Source organism: Anolis carolinensis, unplaced genomic scaffold (assembly GCF_035594765.1).
Source record: "Anolis carolinensis isolate JA03-04 unplaced genomic scaffold, rAnoCar3.1.pri scaffold_10, whole genome shotgun sequence".
In the NCBI taxonomy this organism is placed as follows: domain Eukaryota; kingdom Metazoa; phylum Chordata; class Lepidosauria; order Squamata; family Dactyloidae; genus Anolis; species Anolis carolinensis.
Window position 1 is genome coordinate 12003930 of NW_026943821.1, and position 24944 is coordinate 12028873.

At 41.7% G+C, this 24944-nt stretch overlaps 1 protein-coding gene across 3 annotated transcripts; it reads right to left on the reverse strand.

The window, feature by feature from the left end:
- Positions 1-3211: 3211 nt before the first annotated feature.
- Positions 3212-22680, reverse strand: LOC103279325 (uncharacterized). 3 transcript variants are annotated; one of them, XM_062962532.1, is made up of 12 exons: positions 22634-22680; positions 14709-14830; positions 13297-13398; positions 11805-11885; positions 11493-11573; positions 11181-11261; positions 10869-10949; positions 10557-10637; positions 10145-10258; positions 7673-7837; positions 6992-7135; positions 3212-5259 (listed from the first exon to the last, which is right to left on the reverse strand). In XM_062962532.1, exons 2-12 carry the CDS (start codon positions 14752-14754, stop codon positions 5033-5035), a joined length of 1203 nt encoding a protein of 400 aa, XP_062818602.1. In that variant the 5' UTR covers positions 14755-14830; positions 22634-22680; the 3' UTR covers positions 3212-5032. The 3 variants fall into 3 exon arrangements, with proteins under 3 accessions (XP_062818602.1, XP_062818601.1, XP_062818603.1); XM_062962531.1 differs by having other exon boundaries at positions 13297-14830; XM_062962533.1 differs by lacking the exon at positions 22634-22680 and having other exon boundaries at positions 14709-15538.
- Positions 22681-24944: the final 2264 nt, after the last annotated feature.

The window sequence follows — 24944 nt, forward strand, 5'->3', positions numbered from 1 at the left end:
CCAGGTATATGCTCACTCTGTGCAATAATGTTTTTACTGATTGTCATGTTTAAATGTATTGTTTTTTAATGTGGAATTTTATCATAATGTGTGTGTTATTGACATTTTATACTTTTGATATTAATGAAGAAATTGTGGCTTTGAATGTTTGCCATTTATATGTATGTTACCCGCCCTGAGTCCCTCTGGGGAGAGAGGGCAGTCTAAAAATAAAGTTTATTATTATTATTATTATTATTATTATTATTATTATTATTATTGACTCAACTACATTGTATTACCCAGCAAACAAGATCTATATGCTGGATTTCGTATCACAAAATCACAAGTCGAACACTTCCCAAGTGTTTAGGACTGTGTGATGTATTTTCAACAACAACAACTCTTTATTGATTAGTCAATTATGACCATATCAAAACATGTGAAACATACAAAATGTACACACTTACCCATACATACAGTAAAATCATGTATAGATACAAAGCATCCCGGCCTACTAGCCTACCAACCCACTCCTAGGTAGTTGTGCAAATGCAGAATAAAAAGATTAAAATGAATTATTCCCTTAAGGTAAGGTTTAAGCAGGGGCAATGGTAAGTAAAACTAGTGGCTTGTCCATAGTAAATTTTAAATTTGGATTTTGTTATTGGCATTAATATTACAGCTCTCCGCTTCCATCTTCTCGCGGATGGCCAGTGCTTTTTGCGTAAAAAGGGTCAGTTTTAAAATAGAGTTTTTATCTGAACCCTGTAGAAGGATGTGCAATTTCTCCAATGTATTTTCGGATGATGCGTGCAGATCCGTAAGGTGGCCTTTTGCAGTTGACGGATCGTAACTTTGTCAATGAATATTGTTTCCAAATGCCGGCTGAGATCTTTTGGCATGGCACCCAATGTGACAACCACCACCGGGACCACCTGTACTGGTTTCTGCCAGAGTCTTTGAAGTTCAGTCTTGAGATCCTGATAGTGGCTGAGTTTTTCCTGTTGTTTTTCGTCAATGTGACTGTTACCTGGGATGGCAACATCAATGATCCAAACCTTTTTCTTTTCCACAACTGTGATGTCTGGTGTGTTGTGTTCCAGAACTTTGCCAGTTTGGATTCAGCAGTCCCACAGTAACTTTGTGTGCTCATTTTCCATTACCTTTGCAAGTTTGTGATCCCACCAGTTCTTTACTGCTGGGAGGTGGTACTTGAGGCATAAGTTCCAATGGATCATTTGGGCCACATAGTTGTGCCTCTGTTTATAGTCTGTCTGTGCGATTTTCTTACAGCAGCTGAGGATATGATCAATGGTTTCGTCAGCTTCCTTGCACAGTCTGCATTTTGGGTCATTAGCAGATTTTTTGATCTTGGCTTTAATTGCATTTGTTCTGATGGCTTGCTCCTGGGCTGCAAGGATCAGGCCTTCTGTCTCCTTCTTCAGGGTCCCATTCGTGAGCCAGAGCCAGGTCTTCTCCTTGTCAGCTTTTCCTTCAATTTTGTCAAGGAACTTTCCATGCAATGTTTTGTTGTGCCAGCTGTCAGCTCTAGTTTGTAGTGTGGTTTTCTTGTACTGATTTTTTGTCTGCTGTGCTTTGAGGACATTATTATTATTATTATTATTATTATTATTATTATTATTATTATTATTATTGCTGAATCATTCAAAAGTGAACTCTTCCAGGAGATGCTAATATCTGGTGATCGGAGGATCTGATGATCTGGCCCCTGGGCCTGGGTTTACCCATACCCGGGTTAATTATTATTATTATTATTATTATTATTATTATTATTATTATTATTATTATTATTTATTTTTCTATCCTGCCACTATCTCTCCGAAGGAACTCGGGGCAGCTAACATGGGGCCAAGCCCAAAACAGAAACAAAATGTGACAAGTTAGACTGTGTGAAATGTAACATTGGTTAGACTATATGCCCCTCCCAGATGCAAGATGAACAGACAGCAAAAGGGAAACACTATTTTCCCCCCTTCATTTGTTGCAACAGAGTACTTTCTTTCTATGTCAGATTAAGAGGGCTTGATAACTTAAAATAAATGATTTTTTTAAAGTATTTGATTCTAAGAAACTGCTTGAGAAAAGCCTGCTTCATTGTTCAGCTTGGGAAGTGTGCCTTTGGGTGGATCGTATAGCACATAATTAACAATCGTGAAGGCACAAGCTGATTGGATCTTTAGGGACACAGCTGACTTAACAGAAATCACAAACAATTAGAGAAATGAAAGTCAAGTTAATTAGAAATTTACTACCACGCATGAGCAACACCTCACCCAATCAGGTAATAAAGGAAACCCACCTGATTTATGAGAATTCATATTTGTTGTAGAAAATAGAAATCTACTTTGAGAAAAGGTATAAAATCCCCAGGTGGCGCAGCATGTTAAAATGCTAAGGTGCTGAACTTGCTAACCAAAAGGTCAGAAGTTTGAATCTGGGAAATGGGGTGAGCGCCCACTGTTAGCTCCAGCTTCTGCCAACCTAGCAGTTCGAAAACATGCAAATGTGAGTAGATCAAGAGGTACCGCTTATGTGGGAAGGTAATGGCGCTCCATGCAGTCATGCCAGTCACACGACCTTGGAGGTGTCTACGGATAACGCCGGCTCTTTGGCCTAGAAATGGAGATGAGCACCAACCCCCAGAGTGGGATACGACTAGACTTAATGTCAGGGGAAAGCCTCTACCTTTACCTATAAAATCCCACTGATTATATGTTGGGGGGCAATCTCTTTGCAGCATAAACTGGACTGCTACTCTGGCCAATAAAACACTCTTGAAATCCTGCTGCGGTCCATTACAACAGTGGTTCTCAACTTCTGGGCTCCCAGGTGTTTTGGCCTACAATTCCCAGAAGTCCCAGCCAATTTACCAGCTGTTTGGATTTCTAGGAATTGAAGGCCAAAACATCTGGGGACACACAGTTTGAGAACCACTGCACTGCAAGATCTCAAAAGGAAGTGCTTTACTGCAAAAGACCTGTTGGCTAGGCAGCTAAAGCAATAACCGTCGTGTGTACTTTGGATTTTATTAATGAGAAAAAAATAACAATGTTATCAGTCATTAAGTTCTTTGAAAGGGGACCCACGTCACAACGGTTTTTATTCCCAAGGGCAACATGTGACTTTCAAATACTGGGGGAAACAGCTCTTTGTTAAAGGCAGCATTTTCTAATCTTAAACTTTGTTTAAAGAAAGGAAGGAAGGAAGGTTGAGTGAGATATGTTTATTCCAAAATCATGTGTTTTATTAAATAACCAAGTCTGATCATTCAGCCCAGAACTGTCCTCTCTGACTGGCAGGGTCTCATCCAGCCCTGACACTTGGGACCTGTTATCTGGAGATGGAACCAAGGCTCCCACAAGGATAGCAGGTGCTTTACACTCTTCTCATCTTTCCCCAACTCCACACATCAAAGCAAGAGCTCAAAAGGCTGCAACACTTATTTGACTCAGATTATATTATTAAAATCTGATGAGGTTGCAATTCTAATGCAATTTCAGGGAGAATGCTCCAAAAGTTTGACTGGCTTATGAGCAGTCCTTGACTGACGGTTTCACACATTTTTCAATCTTCAATTAGTCTCTAAAACGTATATACTTATAAAAATGGTTAATGGCAGAAGCAGCATTCATTCCTTTTACTTAATACAGCTATTTCCTCTTCTGATCATGAGGATGTATTCTGACATAAGATGGATCTACACTGCCCTGTATCCCAGAATCTGATCCCAGATTATCTGCTTTGAACTGGATTACATGAGTTCAATTGCCAGATAATCTGGGATAATCAGATAATCTGGGATGAGATCCTGGGATATAGGGCAATGCAGAAGAGGATACTGAAAATCATTTTCCCTTTAAAACTACACATATGAAAATCTTTGCAATTTTACATGATTCATTATTCAGATGGAAGTCATGGGCTTGATTAGCTAAATCTGCACTCTTAGGGCCCTTCCACACAGCTCTATATCCCAGAATATCAAGGCAGAAAATCCCACAATATCTGCTTTGAACTGGGTTATCTGAGTCCACACTGCAATATATTCCACTTCAAAGCAGATATATATATATATATATATATATATATATATATATATATATATATATATATAGAACCTCTCCCTGATTTATTTAGAGCTGTTTCACACTACAAAATTATAGCACGTTGAGTCCACTCTAACCACTATGGCTACATCCTAAAAAGGCTTACAGTTTGAGAAGGCACCTTAAACTAAAAACCCCAGGTTTCCATAGAATGGAATTGTAGGGCTTATCTACACTGACAAAAAAGCTGGACTTACCTCAAACCCAGTGCCGTGTCCAGGCAAAGTTGGGGGAGACTCTGGAGTTTTCAGGAAACTCTGAAATATCTGCAGCTGGGTTGGGTTCCATTTGGCCCAACCTGCTGTCTAAATGGATACCATCACCATCACACTTTCCCTGTGTTGATCAGCATCATGGACGTGGATGGCTTGCCCCGATTTCATTGCTGCCATAGAGCTCTCCTGTTATAAGAAAGGGATATCCATGCAACCAGTAAGAAGGAGAGGATCACTTGACCACCTCTTTGCTGGTCGCATGGCCACTCCTTTCTGACGTGTAAATGCAGATCACAATGGTTGGAAGATCGCAAAGAGCTCCATGGTCAGGAGGGAATGGGGGTGGTGATGTGGAGGATAGGGTGATGTTCCAGCTGAACCGATGTAGTCTTAGTCTGGCTGGACCAGCTGGACACTAATGCATCCCTCTGGCTAGATGCCCATCTAGTCATTCTGAATCCAGAATGAGTCTATGGGCATCCATAATACTCCAGATTGGCCCCCAGTTAAGTGTCCAGTGTGGAATTAGCCATGGTGCTATAACTGCATAGTGTGAAAATGTCTCTATCTGATTTGCCTTTTAAAATACATAAAGTTATACAGATCTAGTAAATTCTAGAACCCGAACTTCTGTAATCTATGTCTTCATTCATTCTCTTTCATTGAATATGTCTTTCCAGAAGACCCTTTGATCCAAATGGGTCAGGATCAGTACAGGAACTTGTCCAGCAAGAGGCCAAGGAGGCTGGGCAGGAGGACTGCAAACACAATGCCCGGTGGTGCTTGGATGCTGCTGAGTTTGCCATTCCCTACTTGGATTGTGTCAATAGAATAAATGGTATCTCCATAGTCTAACATGGCACCTGTCTCTTGAAGGATGGATGCTGTAAAGGCCGTGGTACAGCCCTTTAATTCAAAGGCCGTTATTCCAGTTTCTGGGGGGAAAGAACAGAGAAAGAAATGGTATCACAGTTTGTCAATTGTTCATTCCTACACCCTGCTATGCCTCAAAAAATAGCCAGAAAAAGTAAGAAAGGGTTCTCAACAAAACATGGGAAGGAAAAGAAGGACATAATGCAGGCTCCCTCTTCTTCCTCTGCCCTCTTACTCTTGTTTTCTCAATATTTATATATTTAATAGTCTAAACCTAGTAGAATATTAATACATAATGTCATCATCTACTTTAAAATGTGCATTGATGTTCTTCACCAGTTTCTTTGGCATATCTTCATAACTAAGTTCAATTTCCTAGCCTGAACATCCCTTTTCAGCTACAGTTCGAGACACAAAAGAATGACATTTCCAGACCCTCCCATCAGTAAGCAAGGCTGCGACAATCAGAAAGAGAACTCCTGTTGTGATTCACTGTATCAGTCCCATTCACTGGCAGAGCTTGAAAAGCTCCTTTCTCTTCTGACCCAAGTGCAAGCTGCATAATAATAATAATAATAATAATAATAATAATAATAATAATAATAATAATAATAATAGATGTTGCAATCCCAGGTGACAGCAGGATTGATGAGTAGCAACTGGAAAAGTTGACATGATGCGAGGATTTAAAGACTGAAGTCCAAAGATTCTGGCACAAGCCAGTGAAGATGGTCCCAGTGGTGATCGGCACACTGGGTACAGTGCCTAAAGACCCTGGCCAGCACTTAAAAACAATCGGCGCTGACAAAATTACCATCTGTCTGCTGCAAAATGCCACCCTACTTGGATCTGCACACATTATTCGCCGATACATCACATAGTCCTAGACACTTGGGAAGTTTCCAACATGTGATCCAATACAACAACCAGCATAGTTTGGTTGTTTGCTGTATACTAATTCTGTTGTATATCCAATGATGATGATGATGATGATGATGATGATGATGGTTATGAACCTCCTTTACCCTTTTGGCTCTTAAGACAAGTGGGAGAGGGGTGGAATTTCTATAGTCCTGCAGTAAGACTATGTAGTCTTACCAAGTATGGAGTAGTTATAGATTTATCACTGTAGTTTATGAATCCATAACCACAATGCTGAATGCCAGCCATTGGCAATAAAGCCTTCAAAGATGTGATTGTGAATGCAACTCACGTTTGTTTTCAGCAACTGAAAAAGTCAGAAGATCTCTGTTTCTATTCTGTTAGTTAAGCATTTTAGCGCGCACACATACACTATGAGCCCAGGGTAAATCTGACCCAAAGCAGCCATTGCCTGGAGAGCCAGAAGTGCATCCACTCTGTTGGAGTAGTTCACATCTCACCTCCTCTGTACTGCCACTGCCATTCTCAGGTCCAGTTCTATAGAACTGAACTATGGCACTTAAAGTGCTGTCAAATGGCATTAATTTTGCCCTTTAGTTAAGTATATTAATTAAGTATGCTTAACAGAGTGCTTGATACAGAATACTTGTCATTTTTATGATGAGATAGATAGATAGATAGATAGATAGATAGATAGATAGATAGATAGATAGATAGATAGATAGATAGATAGAAAGAACTTGTATGTGCTTTGGGTTTTGGACTATGGTTTTGGTGACCAGGGTTGGAATCAGACCCAGAAAACCCCATGATAAGTTCACCTTAAGGTAACCATAAGTCAGAAATGACTTGATGGCACCCAGTCACAAAATAAATAAGGAATAAAAAGAAATGTACTACATGCTGATTTACCGTTCATGAGTTTCCCAGTGATGTTGATGCATCGATTCTGGTCCTTGAAACAGTTGGTCTTCGTGGCATTACAGGATTCAGGACTCAAAGCAAAGCATGAGGGGCACTTCATTTCAGAAGTCTTGTCAGACTCCTTTGTTACTACTGAGATGAGAAAAGGCAACAGTAAACATATAAAACAGCCTTCCAAAATGACCCTCCTTCAAGCAGGTGAAAGATGGTGAAAAAATGAAAAAGTGCCGAGCAGAGAGGCAGTTTTCTCATTATCCATTTCCCAAAATAATAATAATAATAATAAAACTTTATCTATAACCCACTTCCATCTCCCCAAGGGGACTCGGAGTGGTTCACATGGAGACCAAGCCTGATCAACAGATAAAACAATATGACATCAGCATATCTAATTAAAACAATAACAGTAAAATAAGCTAGCATCAAACTGGGATGGCAGTTGGAAGTATATGCCTTCCAACTGTTTCTAAATGCTCAATCGGACCTTTATATGGGACTGGCATTATTTCCTGTTCAAATCCTTTTTTTCAAAGTCTTCTTGTGGACTCAAAATTTCAAGTCATGGCATAAAGAAAGACATTAAAAAAGAGGATGAAATTACAAGCGAAATACATACAAAGCAACTGTGATGCCAACTTTTTCCTGAGAACCCCAAAGCATCTCACTTACATTTCAAATCATTGTTACACTTGTCCTTGCTGTGACAGCATTTGGCTTGACTATTCAGGTAAAAGTCCTTCCCTGCTGTGATGAATATATTCTCTTCATGGCATTGATCAAAACTGACTGACTTTGGCTGGCAGCCTAGATACACTTTTTTGATATCTTTTCCATCTGTTTGAAAAAAAAGAGAGGGAAGATTTGAATATAGGGAATGCCAACTTATGTTGAAACCAGTGGGAAAAGCAGTGAAAACCTCATGTCCTGATCCTATTATAAGATGTAGACAGCAAACCCTACAGTAGCTAACAGATTAAGACAGGGACACATGTTATTTTGATAACATTGGGATACAGCAATGTAATGCAAATCCTATACAAGCTATTACTGACTGTCCAATTATCACTTCTCATCAAACCCCTACCCCTCCTATCCCATACCCGTGAACCCATTACTCAAAACCTCCAACACCACTCAGTGTGTATCTCATATGTAACCAGTAGGGTTGTCCATATCGTCGTAAAAATTGTCATACCGTTATAATTTCGTTATGTTCCCGTTTTTTGACACGAGTATTGAAACGTTTTCCCTGGGCGCAACTGGCAATGTAATACGATCCATCGTTGGCCCATTCTGTAATTGTGTCTTAAAATTTTCGTTATTTTTTTCCTTCCAAATTTTTTTAAATATTTATATATATATATATATATATATATATATATATATATATGTGTGTGTGTGTGTGTGTGTGTGTGTGTGTGTGTGTGTGTGTGTGTATGTATATATTGTTTCTGCAACCTAACATGAACGGGAGCCTAGCGCAGCCTAACTGGGCTCCCGCTCCCTGCCAATCAGAGTCTTCCACGATGGCTAAAAAAGGTGGGGGCTAGCATCCTCCCATCGATGTGTAGAATCGCTATAAAAATCGCCTCCGCACGGAGCCAAGCCATTCTCTGGGTTGGGATACCGAGGAGAGAGGGTGTTTCGCACGCACGCCGTGAAGCTGAGAGGGCAAAGTGGCTGGTTGTTGCTGGTTAGATATTGTGTTGGGGGGAAATTGGCTTGGGGCTTGGGGCAGAGTCCTTGCTGTGGATGTTGGGAATTTTTATTTTCCAAAGGAGTCTGCGTCCCTCCCTGTAACTGCTAGCTTTGGGGCTTTTGGGGTGCTTTTTCTTTTTGAGGTAGACTTTTTGCCTTTCCTTTGCAAAGTTTTCTGGAAGAAAGCAATAAAACCCATCTAAGGCTTTCCAAGCCTGCAAAGGAGGGAGCTTGAAAATTATAGTTTTCTAACCACGTCTGCTTCCCTGTAAGCGCTGAGCTTACCTCACGCTTCGTTTATAATCCCAAGCCCCCGGGCTGAGTGTTACTGCATCAATTACAAAGACACATAGCTTTCCAAAATTAAAAGGGTCCATTGGAAGTAACAGTTTCCAAAGAACGTGTGCATTCCTGCCAGTGCTTCCCTCACGCCCAGTTAGACATTCAAGGGAAGGCATTGGCCTCCAGTCTAGGGGGATCACAGACAGAGGCTCCGTTGATAGGACAGGAAACATTCTGCAATTTATTGAGCAAAGAGTGTGGAATGTGTTCTCCCACTGTACCAAATTTGATGAGAATAGCTCAAGAAATGAGGGCGGGAGACCCCCAGAAAAGTCCCCCCTGGTTTCCTGTTTTTTGGCGATTGCGCATGCGCATCCGCCATTTTAGAAACATTTTAGAAACATTAAGAATTTTCGTAAATATCCAAAACTTTTGGGTGAAACATTTAGAAATAATTTCTACAACGAAGAGCCGGCACCCCCTACTTTAGAAACGAGAATTGAAACAATTTTTCCATCGATCGGACAAGCCTAGTAACCAGCATCTATATTTGTATCTTATTTTAATAAATTCCCTTTAAAGGTTTGTGGAAATGCCAGACACGCCCCAGTAGGCTGTTTATGTATGTATGTATGTATGTATGTATGTATGTTTGCAGAGGGTTGTAGCCTTCTAATAATAATAATAACAACTTTATTTTTGTTCCCCACCTCTATCTCCCTGCAGGGACTCGGGGTAGCTAACATGGGGCCAAGCCCAAATTTCCACATTAAACAAGATAAAATAAAATTCACAATAAAAACAAACATCATTGACATTTAATACAAATTAAACCAACATTTTAAACAATAATATAATGGCAAATAAAACTGCCAAGTAAAAGCAATAAAGTTAAAATAGTAGAAGGCTGGTCTAAGGTTTTTTGAGGAAGCTAATACACCCCCTTTACTCTGACAAGTTTTTCTTGCCCATCTCTTAGATCCCTTCTACAGTGTCCTTATCTCCCAGACTCCAATCCCAGGTTATCTGCTTTGAACAGGGTTATATGAGTCTCCACTACCAGATATTCCAGGATAAGAAGATAATCTGGGATCAGATCCTGAGATATTGCGCAGTGTAGACGGGGCTATTGTTATCTGAAAATCTGGCACATTTACTTACCCAATGTATTATTAAATGCAATTGCAATACAGTCTCCTTTTTCAATGATACAGCTTCTATCCTTAGAGCAGAGATTGTCTCCACTATTACATTCACAAGTAATCATGGAGTTTGCTAAAGGGAAAACAACAACAGAAACCATAAGGACAGGAACTTTGTTTCTTTTCCTACACACTTATAATGTTACCCAGAAACCCAATGTAGTCTAGCGATTTGAGAGTTGGACCCCAACTCTAGAAACCAGGAAGGGATCTGGAGGAAGGGATCTGCCTCTCGCTCTCTATTTCCAGCACTGCCACCCGGGCCAGAGGGGTAGAACTTCCAGAACTGCAGCACTCATATTTCTGACTCATGGCAGTGCCAACTTGGGTATTAGAGGGGCCCCAGGGCCAAATGGTTGCAGCGATGTTACCTTTATCCGTGCCTTTATCTGTGGGTGTCTTGTCCCCGGTCTGCTTGGAACCTGTGCCGTTCTCTCCACTGCCGTTTTTTTCTAAAGTGAAGATATGGGAAAACAGAGCCTTTATAAGGAAAAACTTGCTTGCCAAGCAGGCCAGCCTAGTTTTGGAGGAAGGGATCTGCCTCTCTCTCTCCGTTTCCAGCACTGCCACCCAGGCCAGAGGGGTAGAACTTCCAGAACTGCAGCACTCATATTTCTGACTCATGGCAGTGCCAACTTGGGTATTAGAGGGGCCCCAGGGCCAAATGGTTGCATCGATGTTACCTTTATCCGTGCCTTTATCTGTGGGTGTCTTGTCCCCGGTCTGCTTGGAACCTGTGCCGTTCTCTCCACTGCCGTTTTTTTCTAAAGTGAAGATATGGGAAAACAGAGCCTTTATAAGGAAAAACTTGCTTGCCAAGCAGGCCAGCCTAGTTTTGGAGGAAGGGATCTGCCTCTCCCTCTCCGTTTCCAGCACTGCCACCCAGGCCAGAGGGGTAGAACTTCCAGAACTGCAGCACTCATATTTCTGACTCATGGCAGTGCCAACTTGGGTATTAGAGGGGCCCCAGGGCCAAATGGTTGCATCGATGTTACCTTTATCCGTGCCTTTATCTGTGGGTGTCTTGTCCCCGGTCTGCTTGGAACCTGTGCCGTTCTCTCCACTGCCGTTTTTTTCTAAAGTGAAGATATGGGAAAACAGAGCCTTTATAAGGAAAAACTTGCTTGCCAAGCAGGCCAGCCTACTTTTGGAGGAAGGGATCTGCCTCTCCCTCTCCGTTTCCAGCACTGCCACCCAGGCCAGAGGGGTAGAACTTCCAGAACTGCAGCACTCATATTTCTGACTCATGGCAGTGCCAACTTGGGTATTAGAGGGGCCCCAGGGCCAAATGGTTGCATCGATGTTACCTTTATCCGTGCCTTTATCTGTGGGTGTCTTGTCCCCGGTCTGCTTGGAACCAGTGCCGTTCTCTCCACTGCCGTTTTTTTCTAAAGTGAAGATATGGGAAAACAGAGCCTTTATAAGGAAAAACTTGCTTGCCAAGCAGGCCAGCCTAGTTTTGGAGGAAGGGATCTGCCTCTCCCTCTCCGTTTCCAGCACTGCCACCCAGGCCAGAGGGGTAGAACTTCCAGAACTGCAGCACTCATATTTCTGACTCATGGCAGTGCCAACTTGGGTATTAGAGGGGGCCCAGGACCAAATGGTTGCATCGATGTTACCTTTTTCCGTGCCTTTATCTGTGGGTGCCGTGTCCCCGGTCTGCTTGGAACCTGTGCCGTTCTCCCCACTGCCTTTTTTTTCTAAAGTGAAGATATGGGAAAACAGAGCCTTTATAAGGAAAAACTTGCTAGTCAAATGGGCCAGCCTAGATTTGGAGGAAGGGATCTACCTCCCCCTCTCCGTTTCCAGCACTGCCTCCCGGGCCATGAGAGAATTGTGGGCTTCAGCTGCAAAGTCGTCCTCGCTCTCTGAGTGGATGGACCTTCTGTCTTTTGGATGCTGGAGACGCCTAATTCCAAAGTCAGTTTTTGGCATGCAGACAGCAACGCAACACATTCACCCACCCCCAATTTTCCAGTAACAAAAATTATTGAGGTAGTGAACCATTGCTTTTAATCTGTGTATGAGTTGAGGGCCCATTCCAAAAAAAGTGCTAAATTTTTCAAAGGCCACACATGAAACTGAGCAGCCATAAGAAGGGCCTTATCCATGTAATAATCCTCATGAAAGGCAAAAACTTAACAGCTCAGAGTCATTGACCTGAACTGCAAGAAGACAAAAGGCTGACTTGATGCTGCATTTGGCAAGATCAGCGGCAAGTCTCTGACTCCTATTAATGTGGACAGTAGTTTCAAAGGATGTATAGTTTAAAGTGCAGTCATATCTCCCGGGGCCTTTTTGGGGACAATTCGCAAGGAGGAAAATCTAATATTAATTTTGGGCCGTAGATAAAAGGCCCTACAAACCCTGCCCTCTTTTGCTACCTTGCAAATTTTTCATTGTACAATGGCTTCCATACCTAAAATGGATTTCAAATTATGGGAAATACATGTGGCCCTTGGCCTTTGGGCTAGAAATGACAGCCTTCCTTAAAGCCACTATACAAATAGTCGGCTGCTATGGTGACAGGATCCAATCAAAATTCAAGTTGGCTTAGGTTAATTAGGTTGGGCCCCTTGGAAAGGAGGGGAACCCCCTTGTCTTCTTTTTGAGGTATCGATTGTCTTTTAATTGATTTTGAAGGGCTTTCCCCTATTGCAGGTTTTTCAGATTGAGCAAAAATGTTGAAATCTGCAGGCCTTCCTTGAACACAGACCCTTGGAGGAATATTCCCAGCACACAGCCCTCTGCTACTGCTGCTTGGGGAAGGGGCCACTGCCTGCCTTTCCACTCCGTTCTAAAATGCTTATCATAAAGCAAACAAGCGTTGCCGGTATAGTCAAGGTAACAGTATAGGTAATGTTCAAATACTGAACTAGTGAATGCGCTCTGGCTGATTTGCCTTTATTATAATCCGGCGTATATCAAAACAAGTAACCAATAAGCCCGATTGGTCCACTTTTGTCTTTTTGATTTTCTCTTTTTGTTTATCATGTAACTCGTCTTTCTGTTTTTTATCTGGTTCTTTAAACAGCAGAGAAAATTATCTGTACACTCTGCCCATAGAGTTTTGTCTATTGGTTTTTGTGCTAATGGTTGTGTCCATGTTACCGTTATCCTTGTCTTTATCCGCGGGTGATGACCCTGCCCCCTTTGAAGTCTGGTTCACAGTGTCCTTGGAACCTGAGCTGCTCTCCTCACTGCCCTTGTTTTCTAAAGCAAAGATACGAGAAACAAGAGCCTTGATAAGTAAAAACTTGCTAGCCAAGCAGGCCGGCCTAGAACTGGAGGAAGGGATCAGCTTCCCCCTCTCCATTTCTAGCACTGCCACTGGGCCATGAGAGAATTGAGGATTTCAGCTGTTCTTAAAACTGCTAAAAGGAGATCAGAGAACATAGATCAGATTGGGGTACAGTGTAGGGGACATGAGGATAGTTGATGCATACATCTATGGCTAAGCTACATTGGCACCAAACTGGCAAATACCTGTATATTTTTTTTTATTTTAAGTGTACCAGATGTATGTTGTATTTCATGTTTGTTTTGTCTGTGCTTGATAAGGCCAACTGGCTAATCAATAAATTGTTGTTGAGGATTTCAGCTGTAATGTCATTTGCTGTCCTCTGCTGACTGTATATTTGGAGGGGGCGGGCACTTGGCCAGGACTACTTCTTGGCCATTCTTTCCCTAGAAGGGAGCAAAGCACCCTCTACCCCCTCATGTATGAGTGGGGGAAAGAAATTCTCTAAAATAGCGAAGGGGCTCAGAGCCTTGGATAGCTGCTTTCCAAAGGAGCCTCCTATGGCCTAGGAGATAAAAGCCTCGTGACTTGAAGGTTGGGTTGCTGACCTGAAAGCTGCCAGGTTCGAATCCCACCCGGGGAGAGTACAGATGAGCTCCCTCTATCAGCTCCAGCTCCATGCAGGGACATGGGAGAAGCCTCCCACAAGGATGGTAAAAACATCAAAAATACATCCGGGTGTCCCTTGGGCAACGTCCTTGCAGACGGCCAATTCTCTCACTCCAGAAGCAACTCCAGTTGCTCCTGACATGGGAAAAAAAAGCTGCTTTCCAGACTAAACCCTGGAGCAGAGTCATCATCTCACTGAGACAGCAAGAACCCCCAGCTACCATTACATTCTATCTATTGGGTTGCTGTGAGTTTTTCGGGCTGTATGGCCATGTTCCAGTAGCATTCTCTCCTGACGTTTTGCCTGCATCTGTGGCTGGCATCTTCACCTCTGAAGAAGATGATCAACCCAGTGATTCCAGCCATGAAAGGCTTTGACAACACATTCTATCCATTGTCGGCAGCCTGTTCAGCACCACAGGAGCACAAACTGGATTCCCAACTTCATAACACCTCAAGATTTATGTTTACAGTTATGAACAAGTGAATGTGATCCCCAGCCCAATGCTGACCTTTTCAGCCTGGTGCACATGAAACTGGGGCCTTAGGAAATGATATCTGAAATGTTCTCCTGATCATACAAATGCTCCTGCTGCTGTACTATTAGACTCACCTGTAACTACCAGTATAACAAAAAGAAAAATGATAAACAGCTTCATGATTCTGGGAATTGGTAATGCCTACTCTGAGCTGAAAACAAGTGATTTGACCAGGAGGTTTCTTTGACTTGAGGTGCTGAAAAAAAGAAGAAAGGAAGAGCAGATGTTATTCAGTACAACGAAGGACCACTAGTATGCTTCAGCATGCCACCATGTGGCCATGATACTGTGATCTGCAAGTCTCTGACTAGTAGATTTACTGGCAGGTAACAACAACAAGTTATCTGTCATTTTTTTATGTTCTTAATGCTTGGTATAAAAGGGCAGAAAAAAAATCCCCCAGTTGAGAAATAATTTCAAAATATTCAGAAAAGTTCTGGTGTGTTTCTAATGGGGACACATCTAGGTATATAGGAAGTTGTCTTATACTGAATGAAGAAAGTTTGAGAAAGTTCCTAATTTGAACCACTACTAACTAGGACATTCTGGCAGATATAATTCAAGCACTGTAAAGTCATCCCATTGGTTCATTTAGCTCAGTGGTACCCAACCTGTGATCCATGGACCACCAGTGGTCCCCAAGAACTAAAATATGATCCATGGCTTCACCATTACTACACTGTTGCAACGAGAGCGACTGGTCTTGTGAAACCTTTCTATAGTACTGAGGTGGCCTAGGGGATAAAGGTTGGCTTGAAGGTTGGGTTGCTGACCTGAAAGCTGCCAGGTTCGAATCCCACCCGGGGAGAGCGCAGATGAGCTCCCTCTCTCAGCTCCAGCTCCATGCGGGGACATGAGAGAAGCCTCCCACAAGGATGGTAAAAACATCAAAAACATCAGGGCATCCCCTGGGCAACCAATTCTCTCACTCCAGAAGCAACTCAGGTTGCTCCTGACACGGAAAAAAAAAGTACTGAGGCAACTGTGATGTCAGGAGGGAAGAAGTTGATTACCCATGAAAGGCGTGACAACAAACCTCCTGACTGCTGCTTCTCCCCTCCTCCCTCCTTCTGAGCGGAGCCATTCCATGTGCTGCCTGGAAGTGGGGACGCCTTGTTGTCTTCGTTTTTAGGCCTGTTCCTGGGGTTATTTGGGATGCTGATTCAGAAAATTGCATTGGGTAGACCACATCAGCTCTAGATTATTAAATATGGTTTTCTGTGGGTGAGAAGATGGCAACTACAGGATGGCATATGTTCTGTGTCAGAAACTAGAGCTGATTTGGTCTATCCAATGCATATTCTGAATCAGCACCCCAAATAACCAAATCAAATCTAATGTTGACCAAAAATGGATTCATAATCCTTTTGGTATTAATTGTTGGGGAGTGGACCCTGGTCAAAGTGGTCCCTGGTCAAAAAAAGCTTGGAGAGAGATTAGGCAAGAACCTAATGGAAGATGACTGGAAGTTGATATTTTAAATACAGTATAGTCTCACTTATCCAACATAAACGGGCCGGCGGAATGTTGGATAAGCAAATATGTTAGATAATAAGGAGGCATTAAGGAAAAGCCTATTAAACATAAGATTAGGTTATGATTTTACAAATTAAGCACCAAAACATCATGTTTTACAACAAATTTAACAGAAAAAAGTAGTTCAATACGTAGTAATGTTATGTTGTAATTACGGTATTTATGAATTTAGCACCAAAATATCACAATATATTGAAAACATTGACTACAAAAACGCGTTGGATAATCCAGAATTTTGGATAAGCAAGTGTTGGATAAGTGAGACTCTACTGTATCCTCTCTCTCTCTCTCTCTCTCTCTCTCTCTTTTGCTTTCCTTCTATTTCTTTTTTTCTTTTCTTTTCGACTATCTGATTTTAACATGTATGAAAAAAATGCTAATAAAGATTTTTTTTAGAAAAAAAAAAAAAGGTTGGGAACCACTGTTTAGCTTGATATTGTCCATGTCAGTGGATCTCAAAGTTTGATCTTTTTGGACTTCTAAACCTTGGTCAGTGATCAAAGATTCTGAGAACTGATGTCCAAGATGGCTGGTAGCCTAAAAATTGAGAACTGAAAGTCTACACCAGAACTGAAGAACGTATGTATCTCAAGATGTTATATTTGTTATAGGCCTTCAAGTGATTTATCCTTGGGTTCTCTTGGCAAGACGTATTTAGAAAAAATGTAACTACCTTCCTCTGAGGATGAGAGAATGTGACTCAGCCAAGGTCACCTAGTAGGTTTCCATGATTCAAACCCTGATGTCCTGGAGTCCTACTCCAACATTCAAACCAATACACTGTGCTGGCTCTCCTCCAGATATCAATGGGGGCAATGTCCATCATTGCCAGCATACACAACCACTACTAAGTTATGAGTTGTAGTACAGTATCATCCAATGTACCATAGGTTCTCGAGGGTTTCAGAGGGTTTCTTGTCATCTTCTGAGGGAACCAAAAACTAAACAGCCATGGTCATTCCCTGCTATTAATCCTGAAGAATGTCAGAGTGACAGATGCCAACACCAGCACCTTCATCACATATCTGTGAAGATTTGTTTAGAATTCTAGGATCATAGAGTTGGAAGAGACCACATGGGCCATCCAATCCCCTACCAGTTCTTTATTTCCTCCAATATGCTGAGTGCATTTACTTTGCTACCGCAAAAAAGTCCTTATTGGCACCCAAGAGTGCTATTTGACTTTCAAGATAAAACATGCCGTGATCAAGGGGGTTATCAACTGTTAAAAATAAACATCGCCTGTTAGTCTGCATGGCATGACAGGTTGGGCACTGCACGATACGTACTATCTTGTGCATTTACATGTATCTTAAATACACAGTGATTGGCTTATTTCCAGAGCTTGGAAACATAGTGGTGTGTAGTTTCTAAGACCTGTGGTGCAAAAGGCATTTTTCACAAATGCAAAGCATTTCTGCTTTAAGGGTCAAGCTAAATGCAATTGCTTACAGGCATAAATCTAACATTTGAAAGGAGATATTCAACACATTGAACTTGTTTCGAAGTTAGAGTTTTAACACCTCGGAAAACCCTTTTACAGTTCAAACATAAGCCTTGCTGCTGTGTCTTATGAGTGTGGAGGCAATTCAGACAATGAAGATTTAGCTACTCTAGGCTCCTGGGAGGATTAAAATGGGTGCGTGCCATTTGAGAGGCCACCTTCATTTCTCTTTCCTTTGAGCAATCTTCTTTACTCCTAATAGTTAATTCCTAGACAATTTGGGCATGAAGATGATTCTTTACCCAGTGATAGCTAGTAGTTTATTCAATTCTTAGACCATAGGTCTTTCACATATAGGGCTGTCATAGGAGCCGCAGTGGTGCGATGGGTTAAACCTTGTGCCGGCTGAACCTCTGACCTGAAGATTGGGTTGCTGACCTGAAGGTTGCTGGTTCAAATCCACAAGATGGGATGAGCTCCCATCTGTCAGCTCTAGCTTGCAGGGACATGAGAGAAGCCTCCCAGCTAACACATCTGGGCATCCCCTGGGCAACATCTCTGTAGACTGCCAATTCTCTCACACCAGAAGCAACTTGCAGTATGTTCTCAAGCCACTTCTGACATGATAAAAAAACATATAGGACAAACAAATACATACATTAAAACTGGATTATAAAATACAACACAAAATATTTTCCAGATTTTCTGGCTTCAGGCTGGGGCATGGTACCGAGACAGCCTTGGTCGCCTTAGTCGATGATCTTTGCCGGGAACTGGACAGGGGGAGTGTGTCCCTGCTGGTTCTGCTGGACCTCTCAGCAGCCTTTGATACCATCAATCACGGTATCCTTCTGGGACGCCTCATGGGAATGGGACTTGGAGGTACTGTTCTGCAGTGGCTCCGCTCATTCCTGGAGGGTCGATCCCAGATGGTGTCACTGGGGAACACCTGCTCGGCCCCAAACCGTTGACTTGTGGGGTCCCGCAGGGTTCGGTACTGTCCCCCATGCTATTTAACATATACATGAAGCTGCTGGGAGAGATCATCCGGAGTTTTGGGGTGAGGTGTCATCTTTATGCAAATGATGTCCAGCTCTGTCACTCCTTCCCACCTGTCACTAAGGAGGCTGTTCAGGTCCTGAACCGGTGCTTGGCCGCTGCGTTGGACTGGATGAAGGCGAACAAATTGAAACTCAATCCAGACAAGATGGAGGTCCTCCTGGTCAGTCATAAGGCTGAACAGGGTACAGGGTTGCAACCTGTGTTGGATGGGGTCACACTCCCCCTGAAAACACAGGTTCGCAGTCTGGGGGTTCTCCTGGACTCATCGCTGAGCCTGAAGCAGCAGGTTTTGACGATGGACAGGGGAGCCTTCACACAACTTAGACTTGTGCACCAGCTGTGCCCGTACCTTGGGAAGCCAGACTTGGCCACGGTGGTCCATGTTCTCGTTACATCCTGTTTGGACTACTGCAATTCTTTCTATGTGGGGTTGCCTTTAAAGATGGCCCAGAAGCTCCAACTAGTACAACGAGCGGCAGCCAGATTAATAAGTGGGGCGGCATACAGGGAGCGTACCACCCCCCTGCTAAGCCAGCCTCACTGGCTGCCAATATGCTACCAAGCCCAATTCAAAGTGCTGGTCTTGACCTATATAGCCCTAAACGGTTCTGGCCCAAACTACATGTCCGAACGTATCTCCTCCTATGAACCTACTAGGTTGTTAAGATCATCAGGAGAGACCCTGCTCTCGGTCCCACCTGCTGGTGGGAATGAGGGACAGGGCCTTCTTGGCGGTGGCTCCCCGGCTGTGGAATGCCCTCCCTAGTAGTGTTCGACATGCTCCGACTCTCCTAGGTTTCAGGAAAGCCGTGAAGACATGGCTATGTTCTCAAGCGTTCGAGGAGTAACATCTGAGGTCAATATGACATGAATCAAGGTGCACACAAAGGTGTTAGTGAGTGAATTTAACTATATATGCATTTTAAATTTTATAATTCATGGTTTTATAGAGTCTAATTAGATTTTTAATTGATGTGGTACTGTTTTATTGTTTATTAATATGTCATTGTTTTATTGAATGTATTTTGGGCAATGTAATTTGCCGACTGTTGTAAGCTGTCCTGAGTCCCTCCGGGTGAGAAGGGCGGGGTAAAAAATGATGTAAATAAATAAGATGATGTAAATAAAATACACCATTAAAATACTATGTATTGGTGAGATGCCCCATCTGCTAGTTTTAACATTTCGCACACATGGAATGTTAAGAAGCCTTTCCTTGGAAGCCAAAACAGCAACTAAATGGGATTGAATAATTTTAGAAACAACGTGGAGTAATGATTTGAGTATTGCACCAGGACCCTGGGAGACAAAGGTTCAAATCCCTGCCTGGTTGCAGAAACCTACTTGGAGATTCTGGGCAAGTCGCACTCTCAGTTTCAGAGGGATGCAAGGGCAACCTCCTCTGCAAAAAAACACTATGAGGGATTGAAGGCACACGAACATTAAAACAATTCATTTTACCAGGTACATGCTCTTTATTAAGCAAGGGCCAAATCCCATTGGCTAATTCTAATTAGAGTAATGCCATTGACTCAGTCAACATGTAGCTAAATGCAATTGATAAAGTGAATCTACACCAACCACTGAATTTAGGCAGGTTCCCCTTGACTTAAAATGCAAAGCCTCTGTCGAACATAGATGTCATGGTGACTGATGATATTGGTAACAGTTCTGGGGAGAAATCAAAGGGGACTGAAAAACATATGCCAAAAAACGCTTTCATGGACTTGAGGTTGACATATGTACTTGGTTGGCTGCTCCTGTGGACAGGGCCATAGCCAGAAAAGAAAATTTCAGGGGAGGGGATGTTGAAACTTTTGTTTAATGAATCATGAAGAGTAGTTCCATAACGCAAAATAATTTAGAAATCAGGCTCCCTCAATAAACTTCAATGGACAATCAAAACAGATTAACTTCAGTGGACATTCATGGGGATTTGGTTAATCAGTTAAAATTCATGATGGTTTTTTAAAAACCTGAACAATTTGCTGGGGGGGTGGGGGGTGGGGTGGGGTGAACCTCTAACTCCCCCCCCCCCCCTCTGGCTACAGCCCTGCCTGTGGACTTGTTAGTTTCTATTCAGGATAACTTCTGCTTTCAACCTCATATCATTTCTTTACTCAGGGCCTGACCCAAATGTAGCCAGCCACCTTGACTTTCCAGAAAGGGAGTTCCATGCCTATTTATCAGAGTTGCTCAGACTTAAGTGCTGATAAGGGCTGATACTGCTGTTCTAGTTCCTGCTGCTACATTTGAGTTTTCAGATAACCATCATACCTAGCTACACTGGCTTTAAAAACACAACTCGTATCTTACTCTTCCTCCCTTGCTCCTTTGCCTGTTATCACCTGTGCATTTCATCAGACTGTGTATCTATCTGTACATATTTTCTGGTAGATGAATATACTAGGAACATTATACTTCTCCCAATTGCCCGAATTTGGCAAGGATAGTCCCCATTAATCCACTACTGTTCCATTTTTACAGTTGCTTTTAAAGTGTCCCAGTTTCTCTTTCTTCCTCTCACTTTCCCCACTTGTCCTCAGTCCATTTTCTCCTGGGACTCTTTCACACCACACTGTTACAGGTCAAAGATCCCACTTGAACTGCATTAGCAAGTTGCATTACTGAGGCTCCTTTCACACAGCTATATAAAATCCACATTGAACTGGATTATACACCAGTGTGGACTCAGATAATCCAGTTCAAAGTAGATATATATTGTAAATTATCTGCCTTGATGTTCTGGGTTAAATTGTTTTTGTGTAAGGGCCCTGAGACATTTAACAGAGCTCACTGAAGGTTTATTGAACTGCTGACTTTTGTCCGTGCAAACTTTTCCTTTTATATGGAAAATAAAAGCTCTACATGGTGACCATAAGCAGACTCAAGTGGTGGCCAATTAGCTCTCCAATGTTATGGGGAAAACAAACAGGAAGAAGTGCCAACAAAAGAGGACTTATTAGTTAGAATAATGGGCATCATGGATATGGATAAATTAACGTTTTTACTGAAAAAAGTCACAGTACAGACTGAATACATGAAAATCTAATGAAATAGAATTATAAATACAGCTCTGTGTGTGTATGTGTGTGTATGTGTGTGTGTGTGTATATATATATATGAGAGAGAAAGGAAGACCTAATAGAAAAGAACACAGAATAGGGGTGAAGACTGTAGAAAACCGGAGGGGGGGGGAATAGACAGTGTTTGGGACTACTGCAAAGAATGAAGAATGGAAGTACAAATTTCCCCTTATATATATATAATTTTTTCTTGTCTTTTTCTTTTTTATTCTTTTTTTCTACACATTTTTTATGTATGTATATATATACACACACACACACACACACACATACATATATGTCTTTTTTTATACATACTTTTTCTTCTTTCCTTTTTCATACATTTCTATAACTCATAATGTTTCCCCACTTTTTATGTACTTAAAAAAATCTTTTCTTTTAATAAAAATTATTTAGAAAAAAAAAGAATATTTTGGAACCAATGGGCACAATTATGGTACCATGGAAGGAAGAAAAAAATGCTAGCCCCCCAGCAGATAGTTTGTAATGTGCTGACCTAGAATATTTTCTAGGAAACTCTCTAGCACGCATGAGCAAACTTTGGCCCGCCGTGTGTTTTGGACTACAACTCCCACAATTCCTAACTGGCTGTTAGGAATTGTGAGAGTTGTAGTCCAAAACACCCGGAGGGCCAAAGTTTGCTCATGCCTCCTCTACAGTGTTTCTGTGAAAGAAGCACTGGGAGAACAAACAGGTCAACACTGGAAGAGTCTCAAAGAAGCTCAAGAAGCTCACAAAGCGGTCTAATTCTAACACCCCCAAATATCTCACTTTTGCTATTTTTGGTTATAAGTCAGGCATCTCAACTGAGAACCTCCACATTCTGGTTGGAAAGTCTGCTAATATCAATAACAAAGCATTTCCCCCTTACCTGGTTTCCTTCCTGGTTTTTCAAGTTCTTGACTTGACTAGAAAAAGGGATTTGTGGAGTGGTGTTGAGCCTCTTATATATATGTGTGTGTGTTAGCAAGGCATGAGCAATCACCGGTTATCAATTGGGTGGGTAGAAATGAACAATTCGGGTGGAGGAAAGAGTGATAAATTCTAAGGTAAGTATCACCATTTAGAAAACCTTGTTTATTAATGGGTAATTCATATATCTAATTCAGTTTTCAAAAGCGCAAGTGCCTGCCCTTACTAAAACAAAACATGGTAAATTTTCAGGGTTGTATAGCAAGAAGGGAATATGGTATTGTAATTCTTCTTCTCTTAAATTACTTTTTAATTTATTTGTGTTTCAACATTATGTGTTTATTTTTTTTTATAAATTCTTGTTTTGTTTTGTTTTTTTTTAAAAAGCAGGCTATGAATCAAGCCAGGTAATTAAAAACAGTGTTAGTCTTCTGGGAAACTGTTGTTGATTTGGTTGAGCATCTGCCATTATAAGCATGTAGTTATCTTTGTTCTTTATAAAGTTCCAAAATGTCAAGGCCTGGCCCTGGGTCTTGGGGTCTGAGCCTTGGGGTGGCGGGAGGAATCTCAGAGCAAGAACAATGCCTTGAAAATATTTTTGAAAGAAAAACTCTGACCAGAATCAGAGTTAATCCCAATGAGTAAATTCACTGAATCAATTGGTAAGTCGCTAGGAACTTTATTGATCTCTTTATAGAAGAAATTAGACAGTAGGGTGATATTGGCCTAGAGAAGATGAATATGGATGCCTGGGATGAATGCCTGGGATGGATGTCTTCTAACCTTTGCATGGGCTCGGATTATGTATGCTTTAGGTCATCTTAATGTGAGCCCCCCAATACCACAGGGCCCCCCGGTGTTGCAATGGGTGAAACCCCTTGTGCTGGCAGGACTGCTGACATGAGAGAAGCCTCCCACAAGAGGGTAAAACATCAGGGCATCCCCTGGACAACATCCTTGCAGATGGCCAATTCTCTCACATCACCAACAGCACAGAGTTTTTGTTAGACAAAAAATGCTCTAATGTGATTTGCCATAATTTTCCTCCCAAATATATCCTATGGCACCTAGTATTCTTTGGAGGTTTCCCATTTAATTATTAAGCAGGGCTTAGCTTATTAGATCAGATGGAATCTGGTCCTTTCCTTTGACTAAATGTTAAATCCTTCCTTCCTTCCTTTTTTCAGTTACTTAATGACATTCTTTGGACCTATCTGTGATGTGTAGGAGAGACTGTGTCTCAAATTTTAAAAGGCTAATGAGCATAATAATTCCCTAGTATGCAATGGAAACCCCTGATAGACATCAAAATACTCTTGTTGATGCCCAGATTGGCATCTTCCCAAATCACTAATAGGATTTTGTTACATTTCCCTAAAGTAGCCATGGGTTTGTAGCTACAAAATATAGATCAAGATGTAGAATCTGAATAGCAGTAGCAGCAACAATATCATCCCAACATGATGTTGCAAGCAAAATCAATTTAACAGTTTTAAGCAGTTTCAATTATTTTGGGTTATTTTCAATGTTAAACAGAGTACAAGCATATTAAACAATTTAACAAATTAGAACAGTTTAAAACTCAATATTTTGGGGAAAACTCAATGATTCCACAAGTACTTTAATAAAAAGCCATGCTTTTAACTTGATGTATCAATGAAGATTGTTTTTGCCAAGTGATTTTAATGGCTATCCAGGAAATGGAAACTCACAGTGGAGAACAGAAAGCTAATCTTTATAAGAAACAGAAACTTAAAACTCTGGTGCTCTGCTGACTGGTCTGCTGGTCTTCTGATTCGCCAATCTACTCAAAGAAAGGGATGCTTCCTTTATAAAAAAAATGGAGTTAAGGTGAGTCTCCTTATGGAGAGAAAAATGGGATATAAATAAACTTAGGGGTGTGCGAAATGGCACAGAATTAATTCTGTTTTCATTTTGTTTAATGTGCCTCCCATCTTTTGTTTCTGTCGTTGGCAGGATTGATGCCCTCCTGCTGGAGAAATTATTACAAACTTTTAAGAATTTCCTAAAAATCAGTGGATAACCCAAGCATTCTGAAACTTGGTGGACTTGCAATGGTAAATTTGTCCTTCAAGTGTGGCCATTTTTGTCCTGCTAGCCCAAAAAATGACAGAAAGGGGGGCTTCAGAAGTCACCAATGGGCCAGACCTTCCTGGAGCGAAAACAGATCTTGTGGGTGCCAGATCGAAAATTGGCACTTTGCTCTCCTGAATTTGGGCAGCTCCCCAAAAAACAGAGTGGGGGCATCT

What these genes read in the sequence shown, in the direction of transcription:
- LOC103279325 (XM_062962531.1), bottom strand. Translation starts at nt 13,501, where the DNA reads ATGGAGAGGGGGAAGCTGATCCCTTCCTCCAGTTCTAGGCCGGCCTGC. An exon ending in AGATAAAGGCACGGATAAAG is followed by an intron (nt 10,638 to 10,868) that starts GTAACATCGATG and finishes TCTTCACTTTAG; the next exon opens with AAAAAAACGGCAGTGGAGAG. An exon ending in TGCATTTAATAATACATTGG is followed by an intron (nt 7,838 to 10,144) that starts GTAAGTAAATGT and finishes TTTTTCAAACAG; the next exon opens with ATGGAAAAGATATCAAAAAA.